Source organism: Leopardus geoffroyi, chromosome D3 (assembly GCF_018350155.1).
Source record: "Leopardus geoffroyi isolate Oge1 chromosome D3, O.geoffroyi_Oge1_pat1.0, whole genome shotgun sequence".
Classification (NCBI taxonomy): Eukaryota; Metazoa; Chordata; class Mammalia; order Carnivora; family Felidae; genus Leopardus; species Leopardus geoffroyi.
In genome coordinates this window covers 21,489,982-21,512,285 of record NC_059339.1, presented here as the reverse complement: position 1 = coordinate 21,512,285, position 22,304 = coordinate 21,489,982, and the positions used below count along the sequence as shown (strand labels likewise).

At 43.8% G+C, this 22,304-nt stretch overlaps 1 protein-coding gene across 14 annotated transcripts in view; it reads left to right on the top strand.

Annotated features, from left to right (window-relative positions):
• Positions 1–22,304, top strand: part of DEPDC5 (DEP domain containing 5, GATOR1 subcomplex subunit) — a 129,506-nt gene that overhangs the window by 59,084 nt on the left and 48,118 nt on the right. For 5 of the 14 annotated variants that reach the window (XR_006707910.1, XM_045459725.1, XM_045459724.1 and 2 more), the window contains exons 23-28: positions 1,250–1,385; positions 2,383–2,480; positions 12,626–12,691; positions 16,528–16,711; positions 17,746–17,906; positions 21,874–21,991. Coding sequence is in view for 13 of the 14 variants with exons in the window: in XM_045459725.1 (XP_045315681.1) it covers positions 1,250–1,385; positions 2,383–2,480; positions 12,626–12,691; positions 16,528–16,711; positions 17,746–17,906; positions 21,874–21,991 (763 nt within the window). In the remaining variant the exon portion in view is untranslated. The remainder of the gene's footprint in view (positions 1–1,249; positions 1,386–2,382; positions 2,481–12,625; positions 12,692–16,527; positions 16,712–17,745; positions 17,907–21,873; positions 21,992–22,304) is intronic. The other 9 variants (XM_045459729.1, XM_045459726.1, XM_045459730.1 and 6 more) reach the window with 3 other exon arrangements.

The following is a 22,304-nucleotide window of genomic DNA, read 5'->3' as shown; positions in this document are numbered from 1 at the left end:
ATTTTCTTCAATCCACTGTTTTTCCTAGCCTGTCCTTTTTGATCTGTGTTTTCTCCTACAGAGGATGACAGTACGGTTTTATAAAGCTGTAGCTAAAATTAACTTCAGCTTAATGGGCTCTGACTGGGCTGGGAAGGAACAGATGCATTAAACTCCAGGGTCTTTTCATGGAAGCCAGCCCGCTGAATGCCTGAAAATGTCTAGTTACTTCCTTTTCCACTTGCTTTTAATGTTAAAAGTTAAATCGATGAGAAATGAATCTGGTTGTGTAGGCCATAATTGGGGGTCACTCCCAAAGTCCTTTTTGTCCCCCTTATCCCTGTCATAATTACAGGATTTTTTTCTTTCCACTGTCTCTTTCTTTACATTGTTATCCCCACGGGCTCCCTTCGAGTTCTCTTAGGAGAACCATTGATGTGTCTTTCATGGCCTCCAGCTCTTCTTGCCCCCAACCGTTGGGCACACTTTACTAAAACAGGACTCTCTGGTCCTGCTTCCTCTGTTTCGTCCTCATGCCTGCCCAGTCTGCTGATAGCTGAGGCCCTCCTTTGCCTGGCTCCCCAACTTTGCATCTCCTCGCTCCCATCCTCAGAGCTTCTGTTCTTTCCCATGCTCATCTGGTGGTCTCCTGCATGCCTTTTGCCTCCTCCACATTTGAGATTTCACACACATTATTTCTTCTGCCCAAGTGCCCTCTTTTTCCATTCCTACTAACCTTGCCGAACACTCACCTCTGAAATTTCTTCCCCAGGAAGCATTTTTGAATAGACTTGACTGTGATTTCTCTCCCACCCACCTGATGTCTTTTATGCACTTGCGCATCCTCTGCTTCTTGGAGTCACAGCTGTCAACGTCTTATGTATTAACAGAGTCATTGACGTTTCACTCATGTGTTCCTTGTTGTTTAGTTTGTGTCATTCCTTCTGGGAGGTGCCCTCTACTCCTGTACTTCAGTGTTTCTCTATGGCATCTCAGTTTGACATGCATGAGACAGAGACTCCTGAAGTGTTTTTAGGCTGAACAGGGTGACAAATGTGAGGCCCCACAGGAAGATGAGTCCTGCTTAGAAGAGGAGATGTTCTTTTGGGAAGCTGGAGGATCACATGTGTAATATTACCCTTGGTGTGCTTTCCTTCCGGTCTCTCCCAGCGCCCACATCTCAGCAGCTGGAAAGAAGGAAGAGTAAAGCTAAGTACAAAGCACTAGCTGTTGGGTGGGAATGATGCTCAGTGGATCTTTGTCTGGGTAGGACCATCCGGAGAGGCCATCCAGATCCATCACCAGACCCGACAGAATATGGCGGAGCTGCAGGGCAGCGGGCAGAGGGACCCAACTCACTCCTCTGCAGAGCTGCTGGAGTTAGCGTATCATGAAGCTGCTGGAAGGTGAGGATGTGCATAGGGCTCCAGAAAGTACCTTGAGAAACTCCGCGGTACCCAGAACCATGGCAGAACAGTCTGCTGACAAAATGTCATGGTTACAAGACTTGATGAGACAGTATGAGATCAAGCCCTTCCTTTGTCAGTTCCATTCCTTTCACTGGGCCAAGTGCAAAGCAAACAGCCTGACGCTGTGCCACACATTACCTAGGCCTTGCTTTAGCTTTAGTTCAAAGCACACTTTGTAAACCTCAAATATGAGTTTTGTCTAAACCTCAGCCAAGAGTGAAAATGAGTGCTGAGATAGGTTGGTCATGCTGTGTGTTCTGGGAAGTCTGTGACTTTTGTCATTTTGGCCACCGAGAAATCCCACTGTTGAGTTTAGAAGTTGTTTCTGCTAAAAGCAATGGAAATCAAGGCCTTTGTTTATAGAAACAACTCTTGTTGAACCAGAGTTCTGAATGCATTAGAAAGCATCCAAGAGAGTCAGTGCAGGAATAAAGTCACTTACTTGACAGACATGAGCTGGGGATACAACTGGCCTCACTGTTCCTGTGATGCTTTAGGAAACACTTTGCAAAGGGCAGTCTCTTTGGCCCCTTTTTCAATCATCTCGACATCCCGTGGAATGGATGAGAGATATGGGCAGGACATGACCCTCTTTGTCAGCTCACTTGGTACCTCTTTTCAGTCACTTTATAGCCTCCTGTCTGTTTTAGCAGTGGGGAGCTGAGGATGAGGAAGGGCAGGCAGTCCAGTATGGCAGTGGGAAAGCAGTTTTTGGGGTGCCAGGCCAGGAAAAGCAGGCCACAGGAGACCAGATCTGGCACAGACACCAAGCACTGAAGTCCAGTAGTCTGTGGTATGGCTCCCAGTTGTTGCCAGCCTGTGTAGCTAGATATTCAGAGCTGTTTTTGATCGAGACTCCTGGGATATGGGGTGAACAGGATAAAAGAGGTAATGCTCTGCATTAAGCCAGGTGGCTGGGCTCTGTTCTCTGCAGGCACAGCACTTCCCGCCAGCCTGGTGACAGCATGTCCTTCTTGAACTTCAGTGGAACAGAAGAGCTTTCTGTCAGCCTGCTTAGCAACAGTGGTGCAGGTAACCAATCCAAGAGGTAACAGAGTTGGGATGCTCAGAGTTGCAGGCTTACATCTAGAAACGACACAGGGACCAGAAAAGCAGGGCCATGTCTATTTTGGGATCATTTCAGCCACAATTTTGGGTGACCTATTTAGAAGCAGTGCTGTATAATGCATGGAATTATAAATGGGCTGCACGTTACGTTTTTAGCTGAGAACACATTGGTCAAGCCACATTCATCATCGCCCTGTCAGTGAGTCGTGACTGCGGGCCCCTAATGAACTTGGTGTCGAGGGTAACACTGGGGACAGCAGGAGTAGCCTCTGCTCTGGAGGAGCTTCTGGTTCTGCTAGTGGGGGGCTTACCCAGCAGCAGGTATATAAACAATCAGGAGAGACCCAGAGGGGAACAATGTGGTTCCAGTTGTGAGATCAGGAAGGAGAACGGTGGCATTGTAGCTTCGAGAAGTGGGCATGCACCTCAGACTTGAAGCCGTAGGATTTGGTTACCTAGAGAGGTAGCAGGTGAAGGTTCTGGGTGGAGGCAGGGAGGCAGGGACAGAATGGAATTCCACTAACACAGGTTACATGCTTTCTGGAAGACCATGTATATCTACCATGTCATGCAATCATCGTAGGAGGGCATATACTATTAAGTATGTTTTACCCATGGGGCAACTTAATGTCCTGAGGTTTAGAGATATTAATTGAATCTCTCAAGCCTGTGACCAGGTGTCCTGACTCAGACTGCTGTTCCTCATTTAGACCACACCATTCAGAGTATCTTTATGATGTAGGGGAACAGGAGTTGGGATGAATAAGGGCAGATTTTGGAAAGCCTCAAAAGACAGATATTGTTCAACATGAGTGTAAAAAACATTAAAACTTAGTTGGGGGTGGATATGGGGCTGCTGTTCTATGTCTTAGTTTTCTATAACTAACTTGCGTTTCTGAAACTTAGCTTAAAGAAGGTATAGTGAAAGTGAAGTTGTATGAAATTGGTTAATGAATTGTTCCTTCGTTCATTTGTTGCTTCATTCAACAATATTTCTAGAGGTCAGTAGCTAAGTCTTGAAAACTGGTTGGCAATAAGAGAATCCCTAAAGGATTGTCATTAATTAACTTCTTCCCTCCTCCCATCCTTTCTTTCTTTTTTCTCTTCCTCTTTCTCTGTTTCTTTTGTTCTTTTATTGTTTCTCTTTAAATGAGAAGACAAATTGGATAATAGTTTGGTGATAAGATGCATTTTATGTCTGCACTTGGGGTGCTTAAAATGTTACTTGGCCGCCAGACTCTTGTATCAAAGGCAATCTTTCCATTTTGCTAAACCAAAGAGCCATTTTATAGGAACCCAGAGTTTGAGCTTCCTAGGCTGTGTGGGATGGAGTTGTACTGAGGAGGGGCTGTTCTTGGGCTCACAGCACTACAGTTTGAGCTAGTTTTACTGCTGATCTGAAGCAGAGGGATTACAGGTGCAGATGGTAAAAGCACCAGGATTTATCCCGACTAGTCCTGGAGTGGTTCTGGGCCTGGGATAGCTTAGGCAGACCAGATGATTCCTCAGAAGATGAGTCTTTTGGAATTTTGAAATTTACTTTGAGGAAGAGAGGGAAGTTTCAAAGAATCCTTATGTGGGGATGGTTGTGGGAGATCTTCTAATGACACCATCATGGAGTCCTCTGAGCTAAAGATTCCCTGGTACACATGCATGGGAAAAGCATTTGGTGCAACCTGGATCTCTCATTCACCCTTCTCCATCTTGGACTCTTGCGCCATAGGTCCATGCACCTGATGGACCTCTCTGCTTGGATAACTCCCAAGTACCTCATCCTCAGTATACTGACAAGGAAAATCATCTCTTGTGGCTCCCCTACCCACTCTCCCTCTTCTGTTCCCTCTTTCTTCTGACTCTGGCCTGTCCCCTCCATTCTCACTGCTTCTGCTTTGGTTCAGACCCATGCCATATCTGGCCAGGATTATGACAGCAATTCTCTAAGTGGTCTTCCTGCTTTGTCCCTGCTCCCTCTGATTCATCTTCCATACTGTCACCAAGGAGATATTTCTAAATACAAATCTGATCAGCTCCTCCTTCCCACGTATAAAACCCTCCCGTGGTTCATGGCCTGTAACACTAGTCATGACCCATCTGCTGCCTGCCTTTGCATCCTTATTGGCCACCACCACTTCCACACGGCACTGTATACAGGAAGAACTCAGGCTCTAGACTCTTCAGATGTGAGTCCTAACTCCACTTCTAATGAGCAGTGAGGCCCTCAGGCCAAGTTACCTCTATGTGTCTTACTTTCATCATCTGTGAAGAGGATTTGTGTGAATATTAAATGTGATAATCCATGTAAAGTGCTTGGAATGGTTCCTGGCACAGTCAGCAAGTAAGAGCTGCCTTTGTCATGTGTGTTATGAGATGTGCATGTGTTATATTCCAGCCATTGCTTGTGGCTCCTCCAAAGATCTTTGTCCTCATATTTCTTTGCATGGACTAGCACCCCTGCAGAATATGCTTTCACCCTATCTTCAACCCTGATTCTGCCTGGCAAACATAAGCTCAGTCTTTTTTTTTTTTTTAATTCATTTTGAGAGAGAGAGAGAGCATCTGAGCATGAGCCGGGGAGAGGCAGAGAGAGAGGGAGAGAGAGAGAATCCCAAGCAGACTCTGGACTATCAGCACAGAGCTCGACACGGGGCTTGAACTCACAAACCATGAGATCATGACCTGAGCTGAAACCAAGAGTTGGGCGTTTAACTGACTGAACTACCCAGGCACCTCATCAACTCAGTCTTTATGATTCAACCCCCAAAATACCTTCTCTTTGAAGCCCTCCCTGGCGATTCTCCCCATGCCTTCCTAGGAGATGTTAGGCATGTTTCCACATCATTCCATATGCATAACCTAATTGTACTACTTGGCATATCATGATCCCGCTGTTTGTTTCTATGTCTGTCTCTGCACTAGACTGAAAGAATTTATCTTTATTCATCTTCTCCCCACAGTGTTTAGCACATTTATTGACAAATGCATTTGTGCTTCCACGACCAAGCTGCCATATGTGAGAAGCATCTGAACAGCCCACAAAATTATTCTCTTTAATTGGTATGCAAGTGCGCAATTACATAAATATATTCTAGAATGTGTAGCTTCTTGGAGAAGGTGTGGGCTCCTCAGACTTTTTCTAGTCAGGCCAATAGAGTTAAGTAGGATCATCCTTACCTTTGCCTGTTCCCTTTATGACCAGTAGCATGTGATTTCAAAGGGGCCAGAGGTCACATGGGAATTGAACTCCCATCTTTGATCTTGTGCTTCCCGATCGATTATGTTAGCCGCCACAGAAAGGATTAGATAAAAATCATTATAATTTTTATTACCATATTACCATTTATAACCAATTAATGTCCGATCTATGAGGATATATCCCAAATCTTTCCATATGTCATCACCTCTACCAGTCCCAGCCCTATTGAAGGTACCTTCATCTTTCGCCTGGATTGTTGTGTTATCCCACTAACTGATCTCTCAGCTTCCTCTTTTTGCCCTTTCATATAGTTTATTTCCAGCACAGCAATTCAGAGTGACCCTCTGAAAATAGAAGTCAGATCATGAAACTTCTGTGCACAAAACCCTCCAAGGGCTTCCCAGTGCACTCGGATCAAAAGCCAAAGGCGTTACAATAGCCGACAGAGCCTCCTCCCTCTTGCAACCCTTTGTTACTCTCAGTCCTCGTCTCCTGCTTTCCCCTCACTTTATTATTGTAGGGGTTTCCTAAATGTATCAGGCACGCTCTGAATCTGAGGTGCTTTTTTCTGCTCTCCCCTCTGCTCTGCCCTTACACTGGAGAGCTTTATGGCTAAGGTCCACATGCCTGAGTTTGCCCAGGACAGCCTGGTTTGAATTCATTGTCCTGTGTAATTATTAATAGTGTCCCCTTTCACTCTCAGAGGTGTCCTGGATTGGATGATAAATGATATGGCCATCCTACGCACAGCTTGTTCTGTTCCTTCCTTTAGGTCTTACCCAAATTGCCACTCTCTACCTTGGCACTCCCGTCCATCTTCCCTGCCTGCTACTTCTACATAATGCCACCTGTCATACTAGGTCTTTTAATTTTGTGGTTTTTGTTGTAAGCTCCAACAAGGCAAGGATTTGTGTTTTGCTCATGACTATATCTTCAGAACTTAGAACAGTTCCTGGCACATATCAGGTAGTTGAATGAATACTAAAAGTTTTCTGACGCTAGCTTTCCCTCCACTGAAGAGTGCTTTTCTTCCCTGTCTTATAACCTTGTTGAACAATTAACTGGATTCCTTTTCTCAAAGGCTTGGACAGTCTTTTTTCTGCCTTGCTTGTTTTTGAAGTGACTTTCCTTTCAATCCATCCTCAGTCTTCATGGAATATGGTTTGCTTTCTTCAAACTCACTATACTCTCACTCATTCCAGAAATGTTTATTGAACTGTAGGCACTGTGCTAAGGTCTGAGGAGAAACAAAATGATTAAGACACCAGTTCTCCTCACCTCGGGGAGCTCTGGCTCTCCATTCACTTGGGATTCTATTTGAAGTAGTTTTGTGCAGGGTAACAATGATGAAAGGGAAGCCCTCTCATGGGGAGCTGGACTTAGTGGTTCCAGTGATACCATGCGGTTTGAACATGTGACCTCTGCTGCCTTATGATACATGAGGGAGTGTCCCAGCCCCGCCCATCATGGTCTTTGGAGTTTAGCCTTCAGCCTTTGCTGCTGCTCAGGTTCATCATCTGTATAACGGGCATAAAGATCTTCACCTGCCTACCTGCTTCACAGGGTTGTTATAAGGAGCAAAAGTAGATTGGGCTCCTTAACGCAAAATTGTCACACTAGGTTCTTGTTTGGGGACAAAGTGAGGTCTAAATAAATAGTTAGTTACCTTTTCATTTGTTAAAAAATTGAAAAGAAATGAGAGAACCTCATCTGTGACCCCACCTTCACCTCCTGGGCCTGACAGTTTGTACCATCTGCAGGCACTCAAGCGTGACTCAGATTTTCTCTTGCATTTGGACATGATTCATATGTGAGTCACGATTCACAGGAGTGGTGTCTCTGTGGGTTTCCCTCCTGGCCTGTAGACTTTCATTTCGAGCATTGTTGGCTAGAGCCTTGTACCTGTACTCCTGTTTTTCACCATGTTGCCCAGCAGGGATCAGGTGGTCAATGGAACTGGGGAGATAGCGTGTGTGGGTTGTGTGTGTGTGCGTGTGTGTGTGTAATTTTAGTTAATATAGAGTGCAATATTGGTTTCAGGAGTAGGATTCAGTGACTCATCACTTACATACAACACCCAGTGCTCATCACAAGTGCCCTCCCTAGTATCTATCACCTGTCTCCCACCCCCCTCCCTCCTGGGGAGATAGTTTTTATCCCTATGTTTCTTTAAGTGGGCACCCATTTATAAGACTTCTCAGCCACTGTCATTCCCTTCATTGGGGAATAAGTGCTCTAGATAGTTTTGGAAAAGAAAATAACTAGATGCCATGCTTTCTTTCCCTGTGATATTAGGACGCAGAATCTGCAGCTTGGTATTTGTGTTGAGTATTAGGTACATGTAGCAGCCTGAGAGCTGAAGTAAAAGTAAAACAGCATGCTGAAACTGGAGGAAAGGGCCTCAGAGTCATTCACTCAGGCTTGGGATTTTTTTTTTTCTTAACATTTATTTATTTTTGAGACAGAGAGAGACAAAGCATGAACGGGGGAGCATCAGAGAGAGGGAGACACAGAATCTGAAGCAGGCTCTAGGCCCTGAGCTGTCAGCACGGAGCCCGACACAGGGCTCGAACTCACAGACCGTGAGATCATGACCTGAGCCGAAGTCGGACGCCCAACCGACTGAGCCACCCAAGCGCCCCACAGGCTTGGGATTTTTGTGAGAAAGTGCCATGTCTGTAGTCCAGAGAGGAGAAATGACTAGTCCCACACACAGGCTTCTAGATGTCACCCAGGGTCAGTCCCAAAGGTCCCACATGGATTACCCATTTTGGCCTGAGGTTAGCAAGCGAAGAACACGTTCAGACTTCTTGACTCTGAACAGATGTCAAAAGGCCAAGCTAAGATGGTGACTTTCAGCATTGGCTCCCCAAGGTGAATGTCTGGCTTTGAATGTTGAGAGTGAGGTCTCATTCACAAATATTAGGTTAGAGCAGAACTGACTGACCGTGAGGTCTCATGTTGGTCATCTCAAGTTGTGGGACTTGTCATATGCCAACAGCCAGCACGTTTGACTGAAAATAAGTCTCATAGGCAGAGCTGGTGGGAGAGGCAGTATGTTAGATTGAACTGCAAGGAAACTGTGTATAAAGAGCCTCATGAAAGAGCCTAAAATATTTCTTTAAATATTTTTCATTGTTTTTAAAAAGTAAAGTGTGTGTGTGTGTGTGTGTGTGTGTGTGTAGCATAAAAGACTGGCGGCCTTATATGTGCTTTTGTCTGTTAGAGATGGTGCAGTTCTTGTCTAGGATCCTATTGGTTGCCTCTTTGAGCTCAAGGAATTGCCCACAAAATTATAAGTTGAACTGTTTTTTTATTAGTCTAAGAATTTCAGTTCTTACAGACCAAGTCTGGATTCAGTTTTCTAGAAAGAAAGAAAGAGAGAGAGAGAGAGAGAGAAAGAAAGAAAGAAAGAAAGAAAGAAAGAAAGAAAGATTCTCTAATGACCAAATTTAGCATCTCAACTTGTGAGGTAATGTATTTAATAATTTCCTATTGCTCAGAATGCTTTGAGAATTCTGATTTTGTAATTGCCTTCATACCAGTTCTCAGGCTAAACAAGAAAATCCACTTCGTTGCTTCTTAATAGTTCGCTTTGTGTTTGCATGAAAATGGATGTTGTCAGCCAGGATAGCTTTTTCAGAAAATTTAGCTCCAAATGGCTTTTGACTGTTGACAAAGAAGAGATAACATTTTCAATAGCTGAAAACTGGTGCCCCAGATGGAGAGTCAGGAAATAAGGCGTCTGTAGAGTTGAGCAGAGTCTAAATGCTGGTTTCACCTACTTACTGTGTGATCTTCAGTAAGTTACTTCACTTCTCTGAGCTTTAGTTCATCTGTAGAAGGGGAATAGTACCTTATTCATATCTGCCTCACAGTAGGGGTTTGAATAAAATGAAACACTATGCTTATTTGACTTAATAAACCAGTTGTATCTTATGATGAATGGTAATAAAAAAAAAAAAATCTACTGAAGGCAGTTCCAAAAAAGAAGTTCTAAAATTGTTTGGCCATGTGATATCTCTTTTTAAATTCTTAAAAATTTATTAATTTTAAAATTTACATACAGTAAAATTCACTGTTTTTAGTGTACAGTTCTGTGAGTTTTGACAAATGCATGCAGTCATATAACCACCAACACATCAAGATACAGAACATTTCCATTTCACCCCACATTCTTTTGGGTGGCCCCTTTGTACTCAGCCGCACCCCTGTCCCCTGGCAACCGATGATCTGTTCTCTCTCCCTTTAGTTTTGTCTTGTCCCAGCATGTCATGCACATGGAATCATACAGTATGTAGCTTTTTGAGTCCGGCTTCTTTTATTCAGCATATAATTCATTTGAGATTCATTCAAGTTGTTGAATGTTCATTACTTTTCATTGTTGAGTTGCATTCCATCATATGAATGTATTAGTTTGTTTATCCCTTCATTTGCAAAATATATGGACTGTTTCCAGGTTTGGGGAACTATGAATAAAGCTACTGTAAACATTTACATAACAGTTTTTTTTATTTCTCTTGAGTAAGTTCGTAGGCATGGAATTGCTGGGTCAAACGGTAAAATATCTATTTAACTTTTATTTTTATGTATTTATTAAAAAATTTTTTTTAATGGTTATTTATTTTGAGAGAGAGAGTGTGTGAGCAGGGGAGGGACAGAGAGAGAGGAGACACAGAATCCAAAGCAGGCTTCAGGCTCTGAGCTGTCAGCACAGAGCCCAACGCAGGACTTGAACTCAGGAACCATGAGATCATGACCTGAGCTGAAGTTGGCTGCTTAACCAACCTTAACCTGATCAAGAGTCACATGCTCTTCTGACTGAGCCAACCAGGCACCCCTATCTGTTTAACTTTTTTTTTTAACTTTTTTTTTTTTTAACGTTTATTTATTTTTGAGACAGAACATGAATGGGGGAGAGTCAGAGAGAGGGAGACACAGAATCTGAAACAGGCTCCAGGCTCTGAGCTGTCAGCACAGAGCCCGACGCAGGGCTTGAACTCACTGATGGCGAGATCATGACCTGAGCCGAAGTCGGCCGCTTAGCCGACTGAGCCACCCAGGCGCCCCTGTTTAACTTTTAAAGAAGCTGCCGTGCTGACAGCTCAGAGCCTGGAACCTGCTTCAAATTCTGTGTCTCCCTCTCTTTCTGCCCCTCCCCTGCTCATGCTCTCTGTCTCTCAGAAATAATAAACCGTTAAAAAAAAAGTTACTATTTTTTTTAAACTGTTTTCCAAAGCCGTGCACCATTCTGCATTCCTACCATCAGTGAATAAGGGTTTCCATTGTTCCACATCTTGTTCACATTTGGCATGACTTGTCATTTTAGCCATTTCAAGAGGTCTGTAGAGGTATCTGTACTTTTAACTTGCCATTTCCCTAATGGCTGAGGAAGTTGAGCATCTTTTCATGTGCTTATTTGGTTTCTGTATGTGTTCAGTGAAATGTTCAAATCTTTTGCCCTATTTCTCATTAAGTTGTGCTCTTGTTCTTGAGTTTTGAGGGCTGTTTATATAATCTGGCTACAAGTCCTTTGCTAGATAGGTGATTTGCAGATGTTTTCTCCCATGTTGTGGCTTGTCCTTTCAAAGACTCCATGAGGGACTTATACGTATTTATTCTTGTTATAAAAGATTCAGATGACACAAAAGTATCTAGAATAAAAACTGTAAGTTCTGGTTTACCTCCTGTCACCTCCCCAGCTTTCTCCTTGGAGGTAGCCACTGTTGAAGTTTGGTGAGGATTTTCCCAATCTTTTTCATAGTACCATAATTTTCTAGTAAGTATATGTGTCTAGAAAGGGACCTTTAAACATTGATATGTACTTTGGGGCACGTGGGTGGCTCAGTCGGTTAAGCGTCCCACTTTGGCTCAGGTCATGATCTCGAGGCTCATGAGTTTGAGCCCTGTGTCAAGCTCTGTGCTGACAGCTCAGAGCCTGGAGCCTGCTTCGGATTCTTTCCCTCTTGCTCTGTCCCTCCCCCCACCCCCGCCCCGCTCACACTCTGTCTGTCTCTCGCTCTCTCTCTCTCAAAAATAAATAAACATAAAAAAATAAATATTGATGTGTACTTTAAAATTAGTTCTGTTACTTTTCAGGCAATAAGTTGCATTTCAAAGATCTTTCTGTTTTTTCTTTCAGACACTTATAGGGAAAATCATTGTTTTTCTCTTAAAGTGGTGAGTTTTATTATGTCTTAGGTCATATTCCAGAAAGCTATGATTTGGAGAAGGAAATTCCAGATAATGATGACTGATAAGTGAAATAAACTTTAAATAGGTCATTTTGTTTTTGCTAAAGATTTATCCAATTAGTTGAAGTGACTTTGAAATATAGCCATTTTCTTAAAATAAATGGTGGATTGCTTTTTTTTTTTTAATTTTTTTTTTTTTCAACGTTTATTTATTTTTGGGACAGAGAGAGACAGAGCATGAACGGGGGAGGGGCAGAGAGAGAGGGAGACACAGAATCGGAAACAGGCTCCAGGCTCTGAGCCATCAGCCCAGAGCCCGACGCGGGGCTCAAACTCACGGACCGCGAGATTGTGACCTGGCTGAAGTCGGACGCTCAACCGACTGCGCCACCCAGGCGCCCCTATGGTGGATTGCTTTTTGCTAGTGTGTGTGTGTGTGTGTGCGCGTGTGCATGTAAGCCAATGCTAATGGTCTCATTGGGCAAAGAATGGTATTGATAACCTCAGAGTAACGTTCTGGATCATTCCCAAGTTTTAGATTGCTCATTTTTCTTTGATTGATTCTTTTGTGCTGTTTGAAATATTCACAGAATTTGTACTTGGTTCACATTTTTATTTTTAGCTATGATTTTGGGCTTTTCCAACCATAACTGGCCAGTACTTTCATTTATTTCTTTATTTTATAGAATGAACCTCATTAAGCTGTTTTCGTCTTTCCATAGGTATGAATCCTAGGACCCAAAACAAGGATTCTCTAGAGGACAGTGTTTCTACCTCTCCAGATCCAAGTAAGAGGGAGCAGCTGACTGGGGTGGGGTCAGGGCAGGGGTGGTCAGAGCATGAGGAAGCAAGGGGGAGCTCTGTGGGAAGTCCATACATCTCTGGGTACCAGAAGGCAATGTGGTAAAGGAAAAAATTTCAGCCTCTCCAGTGGAAAGTGAAGAGGGGAGTGGCCAAATAACCTCTTCTGGAATGTGATTCGGCAGCACGTGGGAAGGGTAATGGAATTCCCATGAGGTCCTTACGCCAATTCAGAACTGGCCTTAGCCCTTAAAGGCCTTGTGATGGCTCTGGGGAACAAAGGAATAAGAGGGACTAGAACTGTTTACATACTTGTAGTTGAAATTGTTTGACTGGGTTGCATTTTTTTAAAATCATCTTTATCTGTTGAAATATCTGCAGGAAGAGCACATCTAAATATCTATAATAGCAGAATACAAAAAAAAAAAAAAAAATCCTACCACCTGGTAGACTTTAGTTTACTTAGCTGTGACCAGTAGATATACATCACTGAATCTTTCTTCCCACTTATAATTAACTAAATAATCCTTTTACTACTTCTTCTGACTCCTCATATTAGTCATTGTTTTTCTTTTTCTATTATTTAAAAAAAATTTTAATGTTTATTTTTGAGAGACACAGACCAAGCATGAGTGGGGGAGGGGCAGAGAGAGAGGAGACACAGAATCTGAAGCAGGCTCCAGGCTCTGAGCTGTCAGCACAGCGCCTGACGCAAGGGCTTGAATCATGAACCACAAGATCAAGGTCTGAGCCCAAGTTGGATACTTAACTGACTGAGCCACCTAGGCACCCCTCTTTTTTTTTTTTTTTTGAGAGAGAGAGAGAGAGAGAACGCACTCATGCATTGGAAGGGGAGAGAGAGGGAGAAAGAGAATCTTAAGCAGGCTCCACATCCAGTGTGGAGCCTGATGCAGGGCTCGATCTCCCAACTATGAGATCATGACCTGAGCTGAAATCAGGAGTTGGATGCTTAACCAACTGAGTCACCCAAAAGCCCTTAGTCATTTTTTTTAATGTTTTATTTTGAGAGAGAGTGAGCATGAATGCGCACATGTGTGCACACGTCGGGGAAGGGCAGAAAGAGAGGGAGAGAGAATCCCAAGCAGGCTCCACACTGCCAGCACAGAGCCCAATGTGGGGGGTCAAACCCAGGAACCTCGAGATCATGACCTGAGCTGAAACCAAGAGTTGGATGCTTAACCCACTGAGCAACCACGTGTCCCCCCGCTAGTCATTTTTAGTGACTTAGCACATGTATCAAACACATTACATCCCAGTTTGAAAAATCATTTATTATTGGGGGTCATTTTAGCAATACTATTGAATACAGGTATAGTACATGGTGCAGTGGGTATATCTTTTCTTTCAGTTCACATCCTGGAATATATTTCCCCCAAAGTATGGTTGGCAGGATGATTATTTTCCAGAATGCTGCCAACAATGAATAGATGAGCCTACTTTTTCTGTACAACCCTAGCACTGGATTTTGGAATCCATGTTTATCGTTGTTAATTCAACGGTTCTGTTGTGGGCCCTCTTCAGAGTCCTTCTCTATAGGGCATAAAGATATTGGAGTTAGAAAAGAGGCCACACTGTTTGCCCAAGGAAAAAACATCATTAAACTAAGAATCAGGAACTTTTCTCACCATGGGATTTTGGACCAGACATTTGAATGTTTGTATCTTGGTGTGTGCCCAGCAGAAAACATTTCTGAAGGATGTTTATGATCCAGAGGGTCAGGAAGCTAATGAGAGCCAGAACGATCTAAGACAGCATATTCAACTGTCTTCTGCTTCTGGCTTCCCACTGTAGTTTTGATTGGGTGTCTTCCTTCTGCTCCTGGTTCTAACTGGGAACTAGGAACAAGCTTACTCCTTCATCTGCCATATCGGGAAATTGGGGTGATCAGTTAGGTTCTTTTGGATTGTGATTTTTTAATTCTTGAAGTGTTAATGAGTTATCAAGGCCTGTGTATAGTCAAACTCACAGAATCAGAGAGTAGAATGGTGGTTGCCAGGGGCTTGAGGGGAGGTGGAAGTGAGGAGTTGCTAATCAGTGGATATAACGTTCCAGTTATGCATGATGAATAAATTCTAGAGATCTGCTGCACAACGCTGTGCCCAAGTTAGCATTCCTGTGTTGTACTCTTAAAATTTTGCCAAGAGTAGCTCTCATGTTAAGTGTGCTTACCACACTAAAATAGAATTCAAACAAACAAACAAACAAATAAAATACCCTAGACCTGTATAGATCAGGGAGTTAGTTTTGTTGCAATTTCCTAAGGCAGTGGTGCTACACGGGGCGTGTTTCCCACTATGACTTATCACATGCGTCAGGTCCTCTTCTTGTCCTTTAACTCTAGGTTCAGTGGGACTCTGTCGTATTGGGTAGTGTGTGTGTGTCACTATGTGGTGGAAAGATCCCTAAGCAGAGAGGCTTCTGACTGAGTAACTTATGGGAGGTTCGGCTTGGCCAGGTGTTTAAAGGGGTCAGTGATGTCGCAGTACCTGCTCCGAGGAGGCCATGTGTCAGCTGATGAGATAGGGTGAATGAGACAGAGGTGAATCACAATGTAAGGTGCATTAGCACTGTGCAAAAGATAAGGTGCTATTTATTTATTTACTTACTTACTGTTAGAGAGGGAGCGCGCACATGTTCATGCGAGTGTGAGCTGCGGAGGGTCAGAGAGAGATGGAGACAGAGAATCCCAAGCAGGTTACACACTCAGCGTGGAGCCCAACGTGGGGCTCAGTCTCACAACCGTGAGATCATGACTTGAGCCGAAATCCAGAGTCGGATGCGTAACCAACTGAGCCATCCTGGCACCCCAAAGATAAGGTGTTTAAGGTGTCCCTTGCTTGATACTCAGAGGCAAAGTCATGGAGTGTTTTTGCTTCAGATTTCTCCCTTGTATAAAGATTTGAAAAATAATATTTGCTTAAATTACTTAAAGAGATAACTTCCCTATTACCTTAAGTCAGTGATTCTCAACTGGGGATGATTTGGTCCCTGGGGGGACATGTGGCAACATCTGCAGACATTTTTGGTTTTTACAACCAGGAGATGCCACTGGCATCTAGTAAGTAGAGTCCAGGGATGCTGTTCAAATCCTAAAATACAAAGGACAGCCCCCCAAGACAAAGAATTTTCCAGTCCAAAATGTCAGTAGTGCCAAGGTGGAGAAACCCTGCTTTAACCAAAGAGCAGGCGATTTAGGACAGATCCATGTGATTGGGCCCACTCTGCTGATTGCAGCTTTCGTTTCTAGATTGTTAAAGTCTGTCTCTTGAAGTTATGGCCTTGTAACTTTCCCAGACACCCTTCTTTGATTTCTCCTCCTACCCTTTTGGATCTGTGACCTGTTTTTGCAATTCTGAAAGTATTCCTGAATTCTGCTACCATGTGCTGATTGCTCCAAAACCTGGCTGAGCTCTTCTTTCCCCACCAGCCACTCTGCAGTCCTCCAGAGAGGCTCTGGCTTGAGCCTGTTTTCTGCTCTTGGAATGTTGATTTGCTTCGATGCATAACACTGCCTGTGCTACCCTGCAGTAACCTCACTGGCATCGTGGCTGTTAGCTGAAGATCGGCAAAAAATGAAAAATATCAGCTGTGAATCCCATTTGCATGATGGGATTGGATAAGCACTTGCACTGCATTATCTAACAAACTCTGTTTCTCTCTTCCTCCCTCCCCCACCCCCTTTCTTCTTTTCCATCCCTTTCCTGGCAATTTTGTCACCTTTCACTCCTCTCCCCCACCCCACCCATGTCCCACACCTGCCCTGGTGACCACACGTACCTTTCTCCCCTGTTACACGAGGCAGTTCTGACACTGTCTGCTCCCCCTGTAGTGCCAGGCTTCTGTTGCACAGTTGGAGTGGACTGGAAGTCTCTCACTACTCCGGCGTGTCTCCCCCTCACCACCGACTACTTCCCTGACCGCCAGGGCCTGCAGAACGACTACACGGAGGGCTGTTATGATCTCCTCCCAGAAGCAGACATCGACAGGTCGGTGTCAGAGGAGGGTTTGGGGTATGCATCAAAACACTGCATTTTCAAGCCTGTGTCTTCCTTTTCTGTTTAGAGAATTTTATTGAAGCAAGAACTGTCAATTTTTTTTTAGAGTTCCATTGACATGCCTCCTTTAGCCATTTGTCCTCATTGATCCTTTCTCATATTTTTCTGTTGCATTTGTTCTGGACACACTAAATCTCTTTTTAAAATTTTATTTTGGGGCACCTGGGTGGCTCAGTCGGTTGAGCCGCCGACTTCGGCTCAGGTCATGATCTCGCGGTCCGTGAGTTCAAGCCCCGCGTCGGGCTCTGTGCTGACAGCTCGGATCCTGGAGCCTGTTTCAGATTCTCTGTCTCCCTCTCTCTGACCCTCCCTCGTTCATGCTCTGTTTCTCTCTGTCTCAAAAATAAATAAACGTTAAAAAAAAAATTAAAAGAAAAAATAAATAAATAAAATTTTTTTTTAATTAAAAACATTTTTTTTTTTTTAAGTTTTAGAGAGTGCACTAGCTGGAGAGAGGGGCAGAGGGAGAGAAAGATAAAATTTTTTTAATTAAAAAAAATGTTTATTTATTTTGAGAGAGAGTATGTGCACAAGCAGGGGAGGGGCAGAGAGAGAGGGGGAGAGAGAGAGAGAGAGAGAGAGAGAGAGAGAGAGAGAGAATCCCAAGCAGGCTCCATGCTGTCAGCACAGGGCCCGACATGGGGCTCGATCTCACGACTGTGGGATCATGACCAGAACCAAAATCAAAAGTTGAACGCTCTACTGACTGAGCCACCCAGGCATCCCTGATCTTCTTTTCTAAAATTGGCTTTTAGCTTTTATTTGCCTTCTTCTTCTGCCTCTTTTCAACTGATCATTTCTCCCAAAACTGGTTTATAGATTGATAGTTTTATAAACCACCATACAATGGTTATCAGGGCTGGCTTGTGGGGTCAAAGCAAAAACAGAGGATGGGAGTATAGACTCTGAGTGTCACTCTGACCTGGGCCAAGCACACCCATGTGAACAACCGTCTGTTTTCTCAGGAGGGATGAGGAAGGTGTGCAGATGACGGCCCAGCAGGTGTTTGAAGAGTTCATCTGCCAGCGTCTCATGCAGGGCTACCAAATCATAGTGCAGCCCAAGGCACAGAAACCCAACCCTGCTGTCCCACCCCCGCTGAGCAGCAGCCCACTCTATAGCCGAGGTGAGTTTTTCTCTGGGGACTTGTATTTTTTCTTTTCAACTAAATTTGTACGAGTACGTTCTCAAGATGGTAGGGAATAGACAAATTTAGGAGTAATTATTTTTCAACACAAAATTCACAAAATTTTACTTTACATGAGGAATATAGTCTCCACTAGGCCCAGATTTATCTTAAAATTTTCTTTAATCTACCACTCTCCTTTTAAGGAAGAGGATATGACCCAGTTCAGGAATGTTATAGCCTGGCTTTGGCAATACCCTGGAGTAGCAGGTAGCTGAGCCAGGACTGAACTGTCAAAGTACATAGTGCATATTTTAGACCCAATATACTTTTTTTAATGTTTATTTTTATTTTTGGGAGAGACAGACAATGCGAGTGGGTTAGGGGCAGAGAGAGAGGGAGACACAGAATCCGAAGCAGGCTCCAGGCTCTGAGCTGTCAGCACAGAGCCCGACACGGGGCTCGAACTCACAAGCTGTGAGATTGTGACCTGAGCTGAAGTCGGACATGCAACCGACTGAGCCATCCAGGCGTCCCTTTAGACCCAATATTTATTTCTAGCACAGTACCTGGCACACAGCAGGTTCTCAGATGTTTTGTAAACCTGAAGTTTATACTTCCCGCCCTGCCCCCCCATTCTGGATTCATCTTCTCTTACTTGTTGCTGAAGCTTAGCACATTGAAGCAAGAATGGATCATCTGTGAGTGGCAGACACTAAGTGACAGAGACTCAGTGATGCCAATTGAGTTACAGCCAGGCTCCAGAGAGCTCTTCTGAAATAAGTCAGGTAGAGAGAATTAAGTATGGGTGCCTAGAACCAGAAAGCAGGGATCATTTCCCAGAACAATCAGTAAGTACCTGTTAGGCTCCTGCTTCCTCCTTGCAGCTAATGAGATTCCCCACTTTCCTAACCTCCCAGCTCAAAACCTCAGATCATCTTTGACTCCATTAGAGTGCCTCTGGCCAGAAAATCAAAGAAGTATGGATCTGTGATAGAGAGCTTGGTGGTCTATCCAGTCCAGGCCTTGTTGCTTATGATGAAGCTTTGGGCTCCCTCTGGATTTTCTTGGGAGCCCATTATGTTATTTATCACTTGTTGTTTTCTTTTTATTTTCTAGACTGTACTGAATAGTAATCTTCTTGAGTTCCAGGACTATGTCAACCTCACGTTTTTATCCTTTACATTGGAGACCACCGTGCCTGGCATACAACAATATGGGTTGATAAATATATTCATTCATTCATTCATTCATTCATTCACTCAACAGTATTTTTGAAGCCCTTGCTCTGTGGGGCATTTATAGCCCAGTGGGGAAATATAACATTAATCATACTATGAAATAATATAATTCCTTGTTGTGATAAAGACTGTGAAGGAAAAATCAAAGGGCTATAAGGATATTTAATATTGGTCTTGATCTGGTCTGGAGGGTCAGGGATGGCTTCCGTGAGGAGGTGATGTTTGAGGTGAGACCTAAACTATGTGCAAGAGTTACTAGGAAGAGAACCAGGTTGGGAGTGGGTAGAAGTATATGGGAAGAACATGCCAGGCAGAGGGATTAGTATGTGCAAAGGTTCTGTGGCAGGAGGCACTGTGACACTTTCTGGGCAACAAAAAGAAGACTGGTGGGATGGAGCACAGGGAGTAAGCTGGAGATGTGGCCAGGCATGTCAGGAGACCCAGGCCTCACAGGGCCACGTGAAGGATTTTGTTCTTTATCCCAGGAATAGTGGAATGAATTAATCTTTATTTAGCGTCAGTGGCCCCATCTAGCCTTCCTACCTGCTTTTCTCTAGAATAGCCCTTAGAGGTTCATAATTCCTCTGGCATCCACTTCTGCTCTGGTTGATTCATGAGTCTCATGTCATGGCTAGTTGGCCAGTCTACTCACCTGACCATACTCTTTCTGGCTATTTTTTCCTGTGATAAATTTAATCCTTTTATTTCTGTAGTAACAAAATGGTATCATTGTTGTTTATTAGTTATTGGAAAAGTGACTATCATAAGTGAGATTGCTTCTGATTGAAGATTTGTTGACTACCAGTTATGAGGGGGACCCTGTTCCAGTAGTGAACAGAATAGCCTCAGCCCTCTCCTCAAAGTTTATTGTCTACTGGGCAAAACAAGCATTAGACTAAATAAACCACAAGTATTTATTTGATCACAGATTGTCAAGAGTGCTGTGCAGGATGAAAACAGGAACCAATTAATTTTTTTCTTTCCTTTTTTTTATTTATGTATTTATTTAATTAATTTATTTAGAGAACAAGTGGGGGCGGGATGGGGTGGTGGTGCAGAGAATCTGAAGCGGGCTCTGTGCTGACAGCAGACAGCCCAACGTGGGGCTCCAGCACATGAACTGCGAGATCATGACCTGAGCTAAAGTTGGACACTTAACCGACTGAGCCACCCAGATGCCCCGAAACAGGAACTAATTTAGAGTGGGGTCTGAGTACTGTGCTAGGTGCTCATGAACATTATCCCATGACTTTGTCTTCTTTACAGCCAGCAGGGGGTTGTTGCAAGAAAGAAGGAATGCAGGGATGGGGGCCCTCAGACACACTCTAGTTGCAGAAAGTGAGACTCAGAGAGGTTTGGTACCCAAGGGCACACTGCTGACAAATGGAAGTGATGGGGTTTAACCTAGGGTCCTCTGAGTCAAAGCCTGTCCTCTTATATGCAGCCTGACTGCCGCCCCTCACTATCACCTGGGAAATTTTGCATTCCTAGTGAAGGTCCTTTCAACCTCTGCCATCCTCTCATCTTGACAACTCCCATGCTGCCTGCCCTGTGTGACTGTCTCTCAGAACTGCATGAGGGCACCTGGTTTCATTTCTAGATCACAAGAATCTTGTCTTTGCTCAGTTGTCCATCGAGGCACTATTTTTACTCTCTTAAAAGCTTACAGTTTTCTTGATTCCTCAGAATTTCCCTCTTTCTATGCACAATTCAATTCACCTAGTATGTTTTCGATACCTGCTGTGGGCATGGCATTTTGTCAGGTGCTACAGAAAATTTAAAGACAAACAAGATTTGGGCCCCAGCCTCATGGAACCTCCACTTTGAAAGGGTGTGAGACACGCACATGTGGAGCCACATCCAGGGTAAAATTCAAACTGCTGATGGGATCTGCTAGCTTACTGGAGTAGTGGCAATTTTGATGGTGACCTTAAGTGATCTGTGGGATCTTGATGGCCCAGAAAGAGAAAGCAGAAAAAGCAACAGGAGCAAATGTTTAGAGAAGAAAATTACAACTGAAGCATGGTTTTGGGTGCCTGGATGGTTCAGTTGGTTAAGCCTCTGGCTCTTGCTTTCAGCTCAGGTCATGATCTCATGGTTTGGGAGATGGAGCCCCACTTGGGGCTCTGTGCTGACAGCATGGAGCCTGCTTGGGATTCTCTCCCTCTCTCTCTGCCCCTCCCTGGCTTGTGCATGCTCCCTATCTCTTTCTTTCTAAATAAATAAATAAACTTAAAAAAAAAAGACCAAAGCATGGTTATAGTGTGGGAGTCACGGAAACTAAAGGTGGGTTGGCTGCCACACTGGGGGCGAGGACCTTAACTGCCAGAGTGGCAGCTTGTGCTTGAGTGGAGTGGAGTTTCATTTCAGTCCCAGAGTTGAGTCTTAGCCCATTAACATCTAATCCAGAGCTTTCCTTCTCCAAGGCTGAGGAATCAGGCTGTTCAGCTTTGAGTGTGTCTTCTGGATGCTGTCAGCACCCCGGGCTCTAATCTGCTGCTGGCTGGTTTAGTAACAGAAAATTTCTGCCAACTTCAGGACTTTTTTTTTTTTTTTTTTTTTTTTTTTTTTACCAAAAATAAGTCTTTTCCATGAAACTGGCCCTCAAAAGAGTTGCCTCTTTTGTTTCTCCTTTTTCTGACTGTATATGGAAGAGAAGCAATTGCCTGTTAAAGGAATGATCCTCAACTAGATGGAGGAAATGATTTTAACCCCCCCTCTGTTAGGCCTTGTGTCCCGAAACCGCCCTGAGGAGGAGGACCAGTACTGGCTGAGTATGGGCAGAACGTTCCACAAAGTGACGCTGAAGGATAAGATGATCACAGTGACACGTTACCTTCCCAAGTGAGTCCTTGGAAATTTAAGGTTTTCACCTACTGTCCTGAATTGTGTCCACATTACTAACTTGTGTTTGTAATGCATGCTGTGCACATAATGACTTATGTGCATGACATAATTCAAGATAGGTTGAGTGGTTGGTTTTCCTTTTCTTGGTATTACTGTTTTGTTCTCTAGGATTATTTTATGGTTATAGCTCACCTTCCTCTAAAAGGGATTATGATTCAGCCTATGATGTTTAGCCTGATTCCTAGAAAGCCAATTAAAAATAAAGAATGGGAGGCTAAAAGAATGACAAAGTTTAAGAACTAAGAAATTT